Below are 15,079 nucleotides of genomic sequence, written 5' to 3'. Positions count from 1 at the left end.
TAGCAACCATGACATGAGATTGTAAAATCAGGCATGATTTTGTTTAGTGATAGAAATTCTGGCCCCAACTAGCACTGTAAGTCGAGGTATATCTGTATGAAGGAACTTTGGCTGATCTCCCATATTGAGATGGAAGCTTCCTCCCTTGTTTATATTCATCATCTTTAGCCCTATGCTAAGGTTTCAGAATAAGAAAAAATGAACATATAAATGGTGTATATCAAGGTAATGTGTTCCCATCCTGTTTGTGGGTTTCTACTGGGTCGGCCCGTTTTGCCTGAACCAGTAGTAACTTGATGGCCTGGGTCACTGGAACCAGCAGCAACCCAGTCCTGCCATGCCCCCAAACTGGTTCTCCTACAGCCCTGCCATCTTGATTTTCGGTTCTGCACATGCACAGAACAATTTTCACTGCCGAAATGTAATTTTTTCCCTTTTCTAACATTTTGCACATGCAGAGACCTTTTTAGTTGCAAATGCGCAAATAGCGTGTGTTTGGCATGTCTGTGAACAAAGCAAGCGGGCGTGTGAAAACATTTTTGCGCCCCGAACTGGCAGTAATGCTGGCAGCAAGCCACCCCTGGATCTACCAATGCACAGGTCTCATAATGTGTACTGTAGAAAAAATTATGGCAAAGGTCTAGGTACGATTTTTTCCCCAAACTTCCTAGACCACAAAATCTAATACAAGAATACCTAGAACTATTGCTGCCTGCTTCACATGCACCTAATAGGATGATTCTTCATGAGCACAAACACTTCCTGAGGGAGGAGAGGTCTCTGAATCGAATGGTAAGCTTTGCCCTTTCCAATGAACTATAGAAAAAAATGGTTGCATTCGAATGGTTTTGTGGGGTGGTGGTTGGTTCCCTCTTAGTTTCTCATGGAATTCTACCAAGCTCTGGAACCTTGAATTTGGAGACACACTGTTTGAAAACTCTTTATCTACACCAGTGGTTCCCAACCTTTTTTGGGCCATGCCCCACCTAAGCATCTCTAAAATCCCGATCCCTCCCCCCCTGACATATAATTCTTACTTTACTCAAAAAGTGAACTCTACTCATAGGGAGGAAGCCTAAAAGGACATTAGCTTGGTTTAAATTTCCTCCATTAAAAATCAAATTGCCATCCTGTGGGACCTACGTTGGGAACCACTGATCTAGTGCAGTGATGGCGAACCTTTTTTTGGCTCGCGTGCCACAAGTGGGGGGAGCGCAGGGGGGTCGAGTGCGGGCCTGCCGCACCCATAATGCAATGCGTGACCCCCCCAGTGCGCATGCACGCACAACGCGTGACCCCCCATTTTTACATGCCTTTTTCGCCCTCCCAGGCTCCAGGGGCTTTATAGGAGCCTGGGGAGGGCGAAAGAAGCTTCCCCCGACCACCCGGAGGCCCTCCGGAGGCTTCAGGGACCGTCCGGAGGCTTCCCTGAAGCCTTCGGAGCGCTTAAAACCACCCTCTGAGCAAACCGGAAGTGACTTCCGGGTTGCTTGGAGGGTCGTTTTAAGCGCTCTGAAGGCATCAGGGAAGCCTTGGGCGGTCCCTGAAGCCTTCGGAGCGCTTAAAACCACCCTCCAAGAAAACCGGAAGTGACTTCCGGGTTGCTCGGAGGGTGGTTTTAAGTGCTCCGAAGGCATCAGGGAAGCCTCGGACGGTCCCTGAAGCCTTCGGAGTGCTTAAAACCACCCTCCGAGCAACCCGGAAGTCACCCGGAAGAGAAAATGATCGGAGGGTCGTTTTAAGCACTCCGAAGGCATCAGGGATGCCTCGGACGGTCCCTGAAGCCTCCGGGGGGGGGGGGGGGGCAGGAGAGGCTCTTTTCGCCCTCCCCAGGCTCCTATAAAGCCTCTGGAGCCCGGGGAAGGTGAAAAATAGCTTTTAAAAAGGTGAACTCAGCTGGCCAGCATGCGCATGCACGCTGGCCAGCTGACATGGCAGCACCTCGCGTGCCCTGACAAATGGCTCCGCGTGCCACTTGTGGCACGCGTGCCATAGGTTCGCCATCACTGATCTAGTGCATGGATCCTATCTGTGCCAGAATGTTAATTAAAAATATATGGGACCTCAGAATGGAAGTAGCCCCCACTCTAATTTTATTCAACCTTTTTCCATTTTGAACATCCGTATATGACGACAAAATAGAATGAATACATATAACTTATTTACAATATAGATGATTGTTCTGGATACATGTAGAGTAGCAGTTTTGTATCTGTGTGGATGACTTTCTTCCAAAAGTGAAGAAAATGTAATCTCAGAATGGAAAGAAAAAGTTGACAGCAACTAAATGAAACTGCTTTAAGGAGAGTTGCATTGTTACAGAAAAATAGCATTCTAGTGTATTGTATCTGGGCTCTTTAAGCCTTAGCTACAAAAAAACCTGAAGAGGACTACTTTTAAAGGAAAAGTTGGTGTCATCAAACAAAACCGGTACAGACACTATCAATTGTTCTCTCCTAGACAATGCCAGATACCTTCTCTTATATTCCAGTGATCTTCAAGCAATTCTACTGCCTTGACAATGCCTTGGAGGAAATATGTCAGATGCTATGTTTAACCCTGGATACATTAAATAGACTTTTAGCTATTTACAGAATAAAAAAGGTAACACGGGCATAAAATTGGATTACTTTTAGAGGAGGCTTTTGAAAAATAAGAAAGAGGTAAAATAGTATACATGGGGAGGAAGCCAATTCTGTGCACAAAACAAGAAAAACAAGGAACAGAAGCAGGGGTGGCTGAGGGATCAAAGACCTTGACATGAGTGAAGGTAGAAGAGATGTAGTAGAGAAGGCTCAAGTGGAATACGCAAAGAAATAAGAGAAGCAATGAGAGGTTAAGGCAAAGCTGTGAAGAAACTTACGAGCCGAGTGGTTTGTATTTATAGTGAAGTGATAGGTCATCAGAACAACCTGTTACTGTTTTAAAGGCTTTTTCAATTTCTTTCAATCCAGTTTGTTAATTTTGCACTTTTTTTTCAAAACTAGTCTATTAATACAAAAATTGCAAATGAAAGTGCATGCAAAATTTACAAAGTAAAATAAATAAATAAACTGATAACTAAATATACACAAGAAAAATCCACACAAAATATATTCATTTTTAGACATTATACTATTGTTTTATCTTAGGTATGTATTTATTTTCTGCTCTTGCTACTTTCAGTTGGTTTAAGAGCTGAAAATCATTCAATGAGATGGCAGCTGCATAATTGAATAACATTATAAATGCTTTCAGAAAAGCTTTATTTTTTTTAAAAAAAATTGGATGATGTTTAAATTGATGTAAACTTACATGGTGTTCATTTATATTGCAGCAAAATAAGCAGCTCTTAATTTTGAGTAAGCCTGTCTATAATTATACAAGGAAATCATTATTTCTATGCCATTCTTTTTCTTAATGTGCCAGTTGTTAATAATATATTTTGGCTCTATATTCAGCATGCTTAATTGAATCATTGAGAAAATTAGTGCACTGTAGAAGCACCAAAAAGAACTCAGTTGATTCTATCAATAAATTTATAGGGTGCTAAAGTGGTAATAATAAATAGAAATAAAATAATAATAAAAATAAATTTATAGGGTGCTTAGCTCAGTGGCTAAGACGCTGAGCTTGTCGATCAGAAAGGTCAGCAGTTCAGTGGTTCAAATCCCTAGTGTCGTATAATAGAGTGAGCTCCCATTACTTGTCCCAGCTTCTGCCAACCTAGCAGTTCGAAAGCATGTAAAAATGCGAGTAGAAAAATAGGGACCACCTTTGTTGGTAAGGTAACAGCGTTCTGTGCGTCTTCAGCATTTAGTGATGACGGCCACATGACCAGGGAGACGTCTTTGGACAGCGCTGGTTCTTTGGCTTTGAAATGGAGATGAGCACCGCCCCCTAGAGTCGGGAACGACTAGCACATATGTGTGAAGGCAACCTTTACCTTTACCTTTTTAAACATAACCCCAAACAAGTCCAATCATAGAGTTAAACTAATTCAACAGATCAATTACCTTGTAGTCAATTGACCTGTTTTGCATCCCTGGACCCCGGCCCATCAAATCCCTAGCATTTGGGAAAGTATGGTTGCCATGAATCCCGAAAACATCGTCCACACCTTTGACTGCAGTTGCCAAACAATGCCTTCTTGCTCCTACACAGCCAATGGGGAAGAAGCTAGTAGTACCATGAATCCTTATCAGCACTCACATAGTTTAAGAGTTCAGGGATGCCACCTCCTGAAGCAAATGAATTCTTGGTATCTCAAATGGTAATACTTAAGTAATGTGATTGTGTATTGCCAAACTACTAACTATGTGATCTCACTTGCTAAGTGGATGATTGGAGTAAGCATTTTATGAGAATAGAGGTATTGTGTATTATTTACTCTATTTGCATCATTTAATTACAAAACTGAATAATAATCAATAGATTCCTAGGCTGCATGATAAACAGTGTACTGTTTATTTTTTCTGGTGGTCTGCTGAGCAATTATTAGTCTAGTTTATCTCTTATTTCTAGATTAGGAATGTTAGTTGGAAATGATTTTTTTTAAACATTTAGGAAATATTCTTTGTCCACAGGCTAACAAAGTGAGCGATACCGATCTATGATATAAAATTATCTGACATAATTAAAGGCAACAAAGAGAGAAAATACAGTCTAAGTCAGCCCTGAATGATAAGAATTTCACCAGAGAACAAAATGCTTTTTCAACAGTTACCTGTAGATGGCATTCATCCCATTGCTGTATGTGGCTCTTATAAGGAGTCTTTTTATATTCGCCAAAACAGTCATAAATTCCCTTTTGCTGACTGGGACGCCGTGCAGCATGAATAAGTTGTGCTTCAGTAAGACTTCTTCTGTGTGCTCTTCAAATGGGTTCAAGTGAATCCCTTCCTGCAAGGTGCTTATTCTCAACCCACTTCCCTAATTATAAAAAATGACAAGGATGAAAACAGTTAAAAAAACCAAGTTTCAATGCTGCATTATTAAAGAGCAGAACACTTTGATACGAATGCATACTGCATGGTGTGTTTTGTATAGATGAGGTACTCTCTAGAAATGATACCACTGTCTCTAGGAAAACATGGCCAACAATAGAAAAAGGTAAATCAGATCACCTGTTGGAAACTGGCGGTATTTATATTCTCTTGAACATAGATAGAATTCTGTCTGGGATTCATTATCAAGTAGTTCATAGGTAACACAAAATGAATATATAAACAATATAAGTAGCACATGCTACCTCCAGAGTATTCAATTCAGATAACTTTTATATTATGCTTTAGTAATGATTCTATGCAGAGCATGGAAGGAATACTTTGATTCAATAAAGGTTTGTTCTTAAAACAGTGTTGTAAAGCACATCACACATGTTTGTGCATGCACACCAACACATACACTTCAATGAAATAAAGCAGCCACACCATTCTGTTTTGAATGGTCTTCTAGAGTAGCTAAAGGTCTATAGGCATGAGCTGAAATCTCTTCTGGTATTGGAAGAGCCCTTGTGCATCTTGCTGGAACAAAGCTAGGTTGCATCAGAGGAATAATGTCATTTAAAAAGAATGGGTTTTATTTTCAATGTCTCTTTAAGTGCCATTTTTGCATGTTATTACGCACACTGTATGCATCTTTCTAAAATAAATAAAATTTAACAATGATTACCTAAAAGAGTAGCCCTTGAGTATGTGGCTGTGAGTATCATGTTCTGGGATGATTTACATGTTCTGGAATATTACTTAGCATTAATGCAATCCCTTTCCTTCCCATTCAAGGATAACACCTAGCCTACATAAACTGTGTACCTAATAACATAAAAGGATGACATGGTATAACATGCAATGTGTGGTTTTTCATCTGAAGTTGTATTTGCCTACTTTTAAGAACTGCTAAGGACCAGGTGATATTTACTAAGTCCTGATACTTAAAACCATATAATTCAGAGAATGCACTTATTTTTTTACATGTCTGTGTGTATGTATGTATGTATGTATGTATGTATGTATGTATGTGTGTGTATATGTGTGTATATGTGTGTGTGTGTATATATATATATGTGTGTGTGTGTGTGTGTGTGTGTATGTATGTATGTATGTATGTATATATATATATATATATATATATATATATATATATATATATATATATATAGTACATACATACATACATACATACATACATACATACATACATACATACATACATATATATATATATATATATATATATATATATATATATATATATATATATATATATATAATGTGTTTATATAGCTGTATAGATGGAGAGGGAGAGAGAGACAGACAGACAGAGACAGAGACAGATATGATAGAGATATTTGTCTGTGTGTGTTATTGTATATAATATGTTGTCATTGTTAGTTGCAAAATCATTCCCAATCCATCACGACCCCATGGACAATGTTCCTCCAGGCCTTCCTGTCCTTTACCATCCTCTTGAGTCCATTTAAACTCATGCCTACTCCTTCAGTGACTCTATCCAGCCACTTCATTCTTTGTTGTCTCCTTCTTCTTTTGCCCTCAACCTTTCCCAGCATTAAGCTCTTCTCCAGTGAGTCCTTCCTTCTCATTTGGTGGCCAAAGTATTTGAGTTTCATCTTCAGGATCTGGCCTTCTAAAGAGCAGTCAGTTGATCTCTCCTAGGACTGATTGGTTTGATCACCTTGCAGTCCAAGGAACTCACAGGAGTCTTCTCCAGCACCATAGTTCAAAGGCTTCAATCCTTTGGCACTCAGCCTTTCTTATGGTCCAATTTTCACAGCATTAACTAAACATTAAGATAAACAGTATATACAAACAATAAAATCCAATAAAACCAAAATCAGAATGACCTGCTACCACAATTATGCCTCACTCATGCCAATCTCACCGTAGACTAGCTCTTGAAGTAAAAGTCATGCCTTAAGTACTTTTCAGAAGATAAAAAGGGTAGAACCTGCTGGCTCTCAAGCACAAGGGTGTTTCTGCTGCCCTCTTTCCCATCTTTGAAATGAAAATCATACAGTAGCTCTTTTCAGGAAGAGAACTCTTGCAGCGAGTTTCTTTCTTAGCCCTATGGATTCTGTTTACAGTGTGCTATTGGCAGTTTTTGCTCATTCATATCTAGGGAGATAATACTGTACCTCTATGATGACATCGGGCTGAAGGACGGCCTCAGCAATATCTTCTTCCCCAGCTAGGTCATATGAAACAGTAAATCTCAGATGTCCTCCAGCCGCTGTTATCTGTGGTTAAAGGGGAAAAAAAGAACAATACTGGTTATATAACAGAAAACATGCCTTTAACTATTTTGAACGGCTCTTTTCCAATTATAGGACTTTCAAGGGCAAAGACTTCTCACGTAATGAAAGGACATGTGGATGATAGAGAGCTCCCAGGGAAGTGTCATTGTGAGCTGTCCCTGTCCTTACACCATCTCTCTTAACCACAACTAGTGCAGCAATGCTCTGTTGTATAAGTAATGTTCCTCTAGACCCTTTGTAAAGACTGGCATCCTAAGAAAAAGCAGTTTCCCCCTAAAGGTCAACCATAAAGGAAGTAACATATGTTACAGTATAATTTTCTTTTCATCTTTCTCTCTCAATCTCTTGCTCCTTTCACACTGTTTTTATAAAGCTCCCCAACATGTATTTGGCTGATATTATATTGTCAAAAGCAGGTGGAGGAACTGGGGGGATATGTGCTCGTTTATCTGTCCTGCCATTCTTAGTTTCTTCCCCATGTCCATTTTCCAGGTCCGGAGTTACTACAGAGGCAATCTGTGACAGCAGCTTGGAGGAGTAGACTGCTATTACAGAATGTTTTTCCCCCTTTTTTGACAAAGTATAATCTAAAATAGAAGAAATGTGTCCCTAGGAAGTCAAGCACATTTAATTTAAAGGAAAGTCACTATAATTTTTCTTATAGCTGCATGTTGCCTTTTGCTTCACATTGGTCACTGGTTCAAAAACAGCATAAAGCCACAGTTTTTTTGACTCTTAAGGTACTATAATGTTACATCGCTATATATATTTTGTTAAGCATTAACACTTTACTGATTGTGTTTGGTCTAGTGGTTAAGGCATCAGGCTAGAAATCGGGAAACCATTGAGTTCAAGTCCTGCCTTAGACATGAAAGCCAACCAATGACTTTGAGCTAGTCTCTGTCTGTCTCTCTGTCTGTCTCTGTTCCTCTGTCTCTCTGTCTCTCTCTGTGTGTGTCTGTCTCTGTTTCTGTGTCTCTCTCCCCCCTTTCTCTCCCTCTCAGCTGAAACAACCTCATTGGGTTGCTATTCTGAGGGAGGTGTATTGGATATGTTTACTGCCTTCAGTTATTTGTAAAATCACTAAAAGTGGGACATAAACAAGCAAACTTCCAGGGGAAAAGCAAATAAATCATATATAAAAATATGTATCAGGAATGCAGTAATTTTTCTTAATTCCTTGAAGTAAAAATAATTCATTTTTAAGTTATTGGAATAAAGCAAATTTCATTGTCAAATATAAACAAAGGGCTGAGAATCAGAAAGCCTAAACCACCACTGTGTACTCATGCAGCAAGTTCTCCACAGAACTTCACCTTGGAGTTGGATAAGGAAGTCCTCATATTTTTTTGTTTAACAATACATTTGTGTTATCTGCCAAAATATATGGAGTGTTGTAATAGAATGTGCATTCTATTTGATTCAGATATTTCATACAAAATAATATACCTTTGGTGAAGAAATAGGAAAAGCTACATTTGCAGAAGCTACATGTCAAAGATATGTATATTATGGAAAGCAGCATATAAAAATGCCTGTAAGGAAGAGTTGTGCATTATGGAAAACAGGATATGTGAAACTGTGTTTCATAAAATGTGTCCAAAATGTGTATGTTAAGGAAATGACTTACATTAAAGGTGGGTTATGAAACAACAGTCGAGAGCAGGCAGAATTAAGGTCTTAAAAGAAGTGAGGTAAGAAAGCTACAAGCTTTTTGCTACAACTATAATTGAAGAATATCTACTAGGAAACTAAACTTGGGTCTGGCTATTCAGAGAAAGGTGATGAAACTTCAAGGACACCTTCTGGGCAATTAAGTGGCATTCTGCCAGTTTGGACCAGTTTGCCCGAACCCATAGCGGAAATTGTGTCTCTTTTGGGCACTTTTTTTTAGCCACAGTGCATGCGCTGCAGGCTGAGCACATGCACGGAAGTAGCACACGCGGGCGAAGGTTTGCGAACCTAAGCAAAAGTAAATGAATACCAACCCTACATTAGCCTACTAGTCTTCTGCACCTATGCAATGTTTTACACTCCTATAACAATGTGGACAGGACTAAATGTTGATAGGAGATGCTAAAGAATTGTATAAGTGACCAGTGTGGAAACTACTTGAGATTGCCCTAAAGATACTCAGTAGGGAACTGTATTTAGGGTGATGACTTACAGCTGAATTTTAATAATAGAAAACAGCTTTAATCAGATTGATTTGCCTGATTGCCATACTTGGTATCTGAGCTACAGACAAGACACACCAAGAAACCTACTTAGATAACCTACATAAATGTGAACTAACTTTGATCAATGGCTTCTGTTAAGCATCATTAACCACAAGGGATCTCAAATCAGTTTCAGGCAGGTCTGGAGAAGTAACATAAGCCACAGGTATTTGTCCTCAATTTATGACCACAATTGAGCCCAAAATTTATGTTGCTAAGTAAGAAATTTGTTAAGTGACTTTTGTCCCCATTTTACAACTTTTCTCACCATATTTGTTAAGTGAATCACTGCAATTGTTAAATTAGTGACATGGTTGCTAAGTGAACCTGGCTTCCCCATTGACTTTGCTTGTCAGAAGGTTGCAAAAGGGGATCACAGTGACACAGTGATTAAAATGCAGTACTGCAGGCTACTTCTGCTGACTGCTGGCTGCCGGCAATTTGGCAGTTCAAATCTCACCAGGCTCATGGTTGACTCAGCCTTCCATCCTTCCAAAGTCGGAAGGATGGAAGGCTGAGTCTTCCAGATTGTTGGGGGCAATATGCTGACTCTGAAAACCACTTAGAGAGGGCTGTAAATCACTGTAAAGTGGTATATAAGTCTAAGTGCTATTGCGTGACCCCAGTACTCCTATGTCCTTGACAAAGTGAGTGTTGTCTACAAGATAGTTTCCATCCAACTTGTATTTGGCATTCTGACTTTTTTGCCAATGTGCAGGATGGAACATTTATTAGTTGAGATTTGGAGTTGCCAAATGCGTGACCATTCTGACACATACAATACAATACAATAGCAGAGTTGGAAGGGACCTTGGAGGTCTTCTAGTCCAATCCCCTGCCTAGGCAGAAAACCCTATACTGTTTCAGACAAATGTATCCAACATCTTCTTAAAGGCTTCCAGTTTTGGGGCATTCACAACTTCTGGAGGCAAGCTGTTCCACTGATTAATTGTTCTAACTGTTAAGTCCTCGAGGCTACGACGTCATTGACTATCATTGATTGGTTAAGACGCGAGCAGCCAGCTGGCGGGAGAATGCAGCCATTCTATTGGTTCAGCATCTGACAGCTTGGGTATAAAAAGGGCTGTTAGCTGTCAAATGTTGCTGTTTGCCAGTTTGAGGTTTGCCTTGCATTTTGCCTTGTTAAACTGTAATAAAGGTTGTGTTAGCTTCAACCTGCCTTGCCTCAGTTCCTGCCTGCCTCTTTCTCCCTACAGAACACTAACGGTCAGGAAATTTCTCCTCAGTTCCAAGTTGTTTCTCTCCTTGATTAGTTTCCACCCATTGCTTCTTGTTCTACACTCAGGTGCCTTGGAGAATAGTTTTTCCTCTTCTTTGTGTTAACCCCTGAGATATTAGAACACTGCTGTCATGTCTCCCCTAGTCCTTCTTTTCATTAGACTAGACATATCCAGTTCCTGCAACCGTTCTTCATATGTTTTAGCCTCCAGTCTCCAAATCATCTTTGTTGCTCTTCTCTGCATTCTTTCTAGAGTCTCCACATCATTTTTACATTGTGGCAACCAAAACTGAATGCAGTATTCCAAGTGTGGCCTTACCAAGGCATTATAAAGTGGTATTAACACTTCACGTGATCTTGATTCTATCCCTCTGTTGATGCAGCCTAGAACTGTGTTGGCTTTTTTGGCAGCTGCTGCACACTGCTATTTAAATGGTTGTCCACTAGGACTATCCAAACATAGTCAAGGTCGCTTTGTAGGGCAGCAGCATTGTCAGTGGTGTTAAATAATTTTATGTCATCAGCAAAGAAGACACAGCTGCTTTTAATATGATCACATAGGTCATTGATATAAAGCAGTAAGAATGTGGGTCCTAAAACACTGCCTTGGGGGACACCGCTGTTAACTGGTGCCGGATTTGATTGGGCCTTCCCTATTTTGACTATTTGTTGCCTGTTGGACAAGAATGTGGCTATCCATTTATGCAGGCATCTGGAGATACTGTATGAACTTAGTTTCAACAGTAGTTTGTTGTTTACCACTTTGTTTGTTAGCACTACTTCTTGATAGACTTTGAGCTTTGTAGCAAGGCTTATTCCATGGCGGGCGGTCCCACATGTTGGTCAGTAGTCCCCTGAATCTATGTGTGTGTGTGTATGTATGTATGTATGTATGTATATATGTATGTATGTATGTATGTATGTATATTGGTGTAAAGCCTCTGTCTTTGATCTAATGTTTTAGTAACATACATGATTAAAAATCTAATAAAGCTAATGGATGATGAAAGGTATCTGTAAATGTATCTAGAAGACTTCCAAGGTTCCTTCCAATGCTATTATTGGAATGCTGTTATTCAGAATAACAGGGTAGGAAGGGACCTTGGAGGTCTTCTAGTCCAACCCCATGCTCAAGCAGGAGATTTTATACCATTTCAATGGTTGCCCAATCTCTTCTTACAAACCTCCAGACAAGGAGCTTCCCCAACTTTTGAAGGCAACCTCTTCCACTGGTTAATTGTTCTAACTATCAGGAAATTCCTCCTTAACTGTGGCATTTGCTTCTGCCACACAGCCTCCACTTGTATGAAAAAGGGGCTGGAATATGCCATTGATTTGGGGCTGGTGGCTGAACCTTTTAGAGTTTCATATTGATGGGAAAATACAGTACGGGGCTGGGGTAGACAGGATGTCCAGCAGGCATTTCAATGTCTGCTTTTAAGGCTATCCAGAGTTTCTCTCCATCTCAGCTTATCCCTAGCAATGAAATATTTTTCGCTGGCATCTGTGCCATCAGAAGTATGTGACTGGTTTTTATTTTGCTTTGCTTTTACTTTGCTTTTAATATTTGCTGCATCTTGTAGACCTCTTCCTATTCACAGCCTCTAGCGACCCATGGCCTGTAGCATGAGACCCTCTGAATTAGCATTATTTGATAGGATTTTTACTAGAAGTCTAAGAATACTAATATGAAATATATAAAACCTGTGCTCTTTGCTTCTGTTACCAAGCTTACATTTCAAACATCACAATATATTGGTTGTTCTAGAGCCCCTAATTTTTGACCTTCTCAAAGGAAGCACGATAATTGAAAAAAGCAGTGCTAATGTTAAAATTGATACATTCTGCAAAGTCAGGCATTCTATTAAGCACGATACGGAAAAGTGTTTATCCTTCATTTCCAAATGTATGATTCTGTGTTGAGTAAAAAAAAATGTGTGACAATCAGAATGTGCTTTGGTGAGACAATAAAAATCGATTAAATAAATACAGTGCCCTAGAACAAGTTCAAATTGCGGATAAAATAAAGCTGAACACAGCTGTGAACTGTGTGAAGATTTCTAACATTAATTCTGGTGCAGGAATTGCCAATGTGTGCAGTTTGGTAAGTGTGTTTGAACTTGTGTGAGTTGATTCTGAGAATTCTCACACCGCTATGAATCCCAGATCATTTGTATCTCAGCAGAGTTCTCCTTATGGGTCAACCACAAATCTATTATTTATTATTTATTTATTTATTTTCAGTATTTCTAGACCGCCCTCTCTCCCCGAAGGGACTCGGGGCGGTGTACAGGTGTGTCATTAAAACAAATACAAAAGACGAATATCCCATACCCTTAAAAACGAATTAAACCTCATACAACTGTACAAAAAGTAAAAATTAAAAATTAAATTAAAAACAACTAAAAGTATACCCCTAGAAAATTTAAAAAATGGAGGCTTGAGGAACTAAAATTGGGAATTAGGAATTAGGCCAGGCCGGCTAGATTGAACAGGTGGGTCTTTAGTTTCTTACGGAAGGAGCGGAGGTCGGTGATAGTCCTGATATCTGGGGGGAGGTCATTCCAAAGGATCAGGCCCATCACAGAGAAGGCCCTACTCCTGGGTGTCGCCCGCTGGCATTGCCTAGTGGACGGCACCCGGAGGAGTCCCTCTCCGTGAGAGCGATCGGCCGAAGGGATGTATGGGGCAGGATACGATCCCGCAAATCCTAGTAAGAGAAGAAGAAAAGCATACTGTATGTGCAATTAATGCAAAGATTTTCTATATTGCTATATAGGTAGCCTTCGAATTAAACTAGTTTGTTTAGTAACTGCTCAAAGTTACAATGGCATTGAAAAAAGTGACGTATGACCATTTCCCACACTTATGACCCTTACAGCATCCCCACAGTCATGTAATCAAATTTCAGATGCTTGACAACAGGTTCACGACAGTCGCAGTGTCCTGAAGTCACGTGATCACCTTTTGCGACCTTCTGACAAGCAAAGTCAATGGGGAAGCCAGATTCACTTAACAACCGTGGTAGTAACTTAATAACTACAGTGATTCACTTAACAACTGCTGCAAGAAAGGTCACAAAATGGGAGCAAAATTCACTTAATAATTGTCTTCTGCTTAGCAACAGAAACTTTGGGTTCAGTTGTGGTCATAACTTGAGGACTACCTGTATTTAATTTGATATCCTGGAGTTCAAGACAACTTAGAAGTGGAAATTTGAGGAAGGTCTTCAGAAAAATGAATGCTGACTGTGCAAAGTACTGTCAGGGTCTGCTGGACTTTCCCAGGAATGAAGGAATGGATGGATTAGTCCCTGTTCTTAGAAGATGGAGTTAGAAGGACCTATCTGAGATCTTTTCTTGAATCTACAACTGTAGATTAGAGGTAAATTTTATGATAACCTATAGTTCTCTGTGAAATAACCATTTCCCCCTTCTAATGGAGCATGTGTGGATAGTTTGGGGTGCTTCTGGAGATCAGAAGCTCGAAGCGGGGGGGGGGGGACAAGGTTCCCACTTCAGATGATCCAGTTAGGGAAGATGAGAGACTAGAAAGGGAAGACCTCTTAAGGGCCAGAAACCCTTGGCACCATTCTTCTCAATTTATCATATTTGTTGTTAGTTGCAAATCGTGTCTGACCCATCGTGACCCCATGGACAATGTTCCCACAGGCCTTCCTGTCCTCCACCATCCTCTGGAGTCCATTTAAGCTCATGCCAACTGCTTCAGTGACTCCATCCAGCCATCTCATTCTCTGTAGTTCCTTTCTTCTTTTGCCCACAATCGTTCCCAGCATTAGGCTCTTCTCCAGTGAGTCCTTCCTTCTCATTAAGTGGCCAAAGAATTTAAGTTTCCTCTTCAGGATCTGGCCTTCTAAAGAGCAGTCAGGGTTGATCTCCTCTAGGACTGACCGGATTGATCACCTTGCAGTCCAAGGGACTCGCAGGAGTCTTCTCCAGCACCATAGTTCAAAGGCCTCAATTCTTTGGCGTTCAGCCTTTCTTATGGTCCAACATTTATCATATACTTACCAGTAATAGTATAGCATTAATTAGTATCATATACCAACAGTATACTAGTCCCCTCTTCGATGATATGGTTGTTAACTATCAGGCCATTTCCTGCAATAGGATCTTATTTAGTTGTGACTTAACTGCAATTGTTATTCTTCCAAAAGGGATGTGCTTAATTTTGTGACTGGTCCCCAGTTATGGGAATTGAGGGTTCAGCTTGATTGTATAGTCTCAGAAAGAATTATATCATTTAGGTATCCTCCTAGAATTGTCATTAGAGGTCCAAGCAATTGCAGTGGGTAGGAGGACCGATGCCAATGTTAGTTTGTGTGTCAAAAATGTTTTTTCTTGGATA

At 40.0% G+C, this 15,079-nt stretch overlaps 1 protein-coding gene across 1 annotated transcript in view; it reads right to left on the bottom strand.

Annotated features, from left to right (window-relative positions):
- The window catches only part of LAMA2 (laminin subunit alpha 2), a 464,667-nt gene that overhangs the window by 207,770 nt on the left and 241,818 nt on the right, over positions 1 to 15,079 (bottom strand). Inside the window, exons 13-14 of the mRNA XM_081941542.1 lie at positions 7,133 to 7,234; positions 4,706 to 4,911 (exon numbers count right to left, since the gene is read on the bottom strand). Coding sequence (XP_081797668.1) covers positions 4,706 to 4,911; positions 7,133 to 7,234 — 308 coding nt within the window. The remainder of the gene's footprint in view (positions 1 to 4,705; positions 4,912 to 7,132; positions 7,235 to 15,079) is intronic.

The sequence above is a fragment of the Natrix helvetica genome (genome assembly GCF_964273705.1).
Source record: "Natrix helvetica genome assembly, chromosome: 2".
NCBI classification, from domain to species: domain Eukaryota; kingdom Metazoa; phylum Chordata; class Lepidosauria; order Squamata; family Natricidae; genus Natrix; species Natrix helvetica.
The sequence above is the reverse complement of the archived record's forward strand: the minus strand, read 5'-3'. Positions and strand labels throughout refer to the sequence as shown.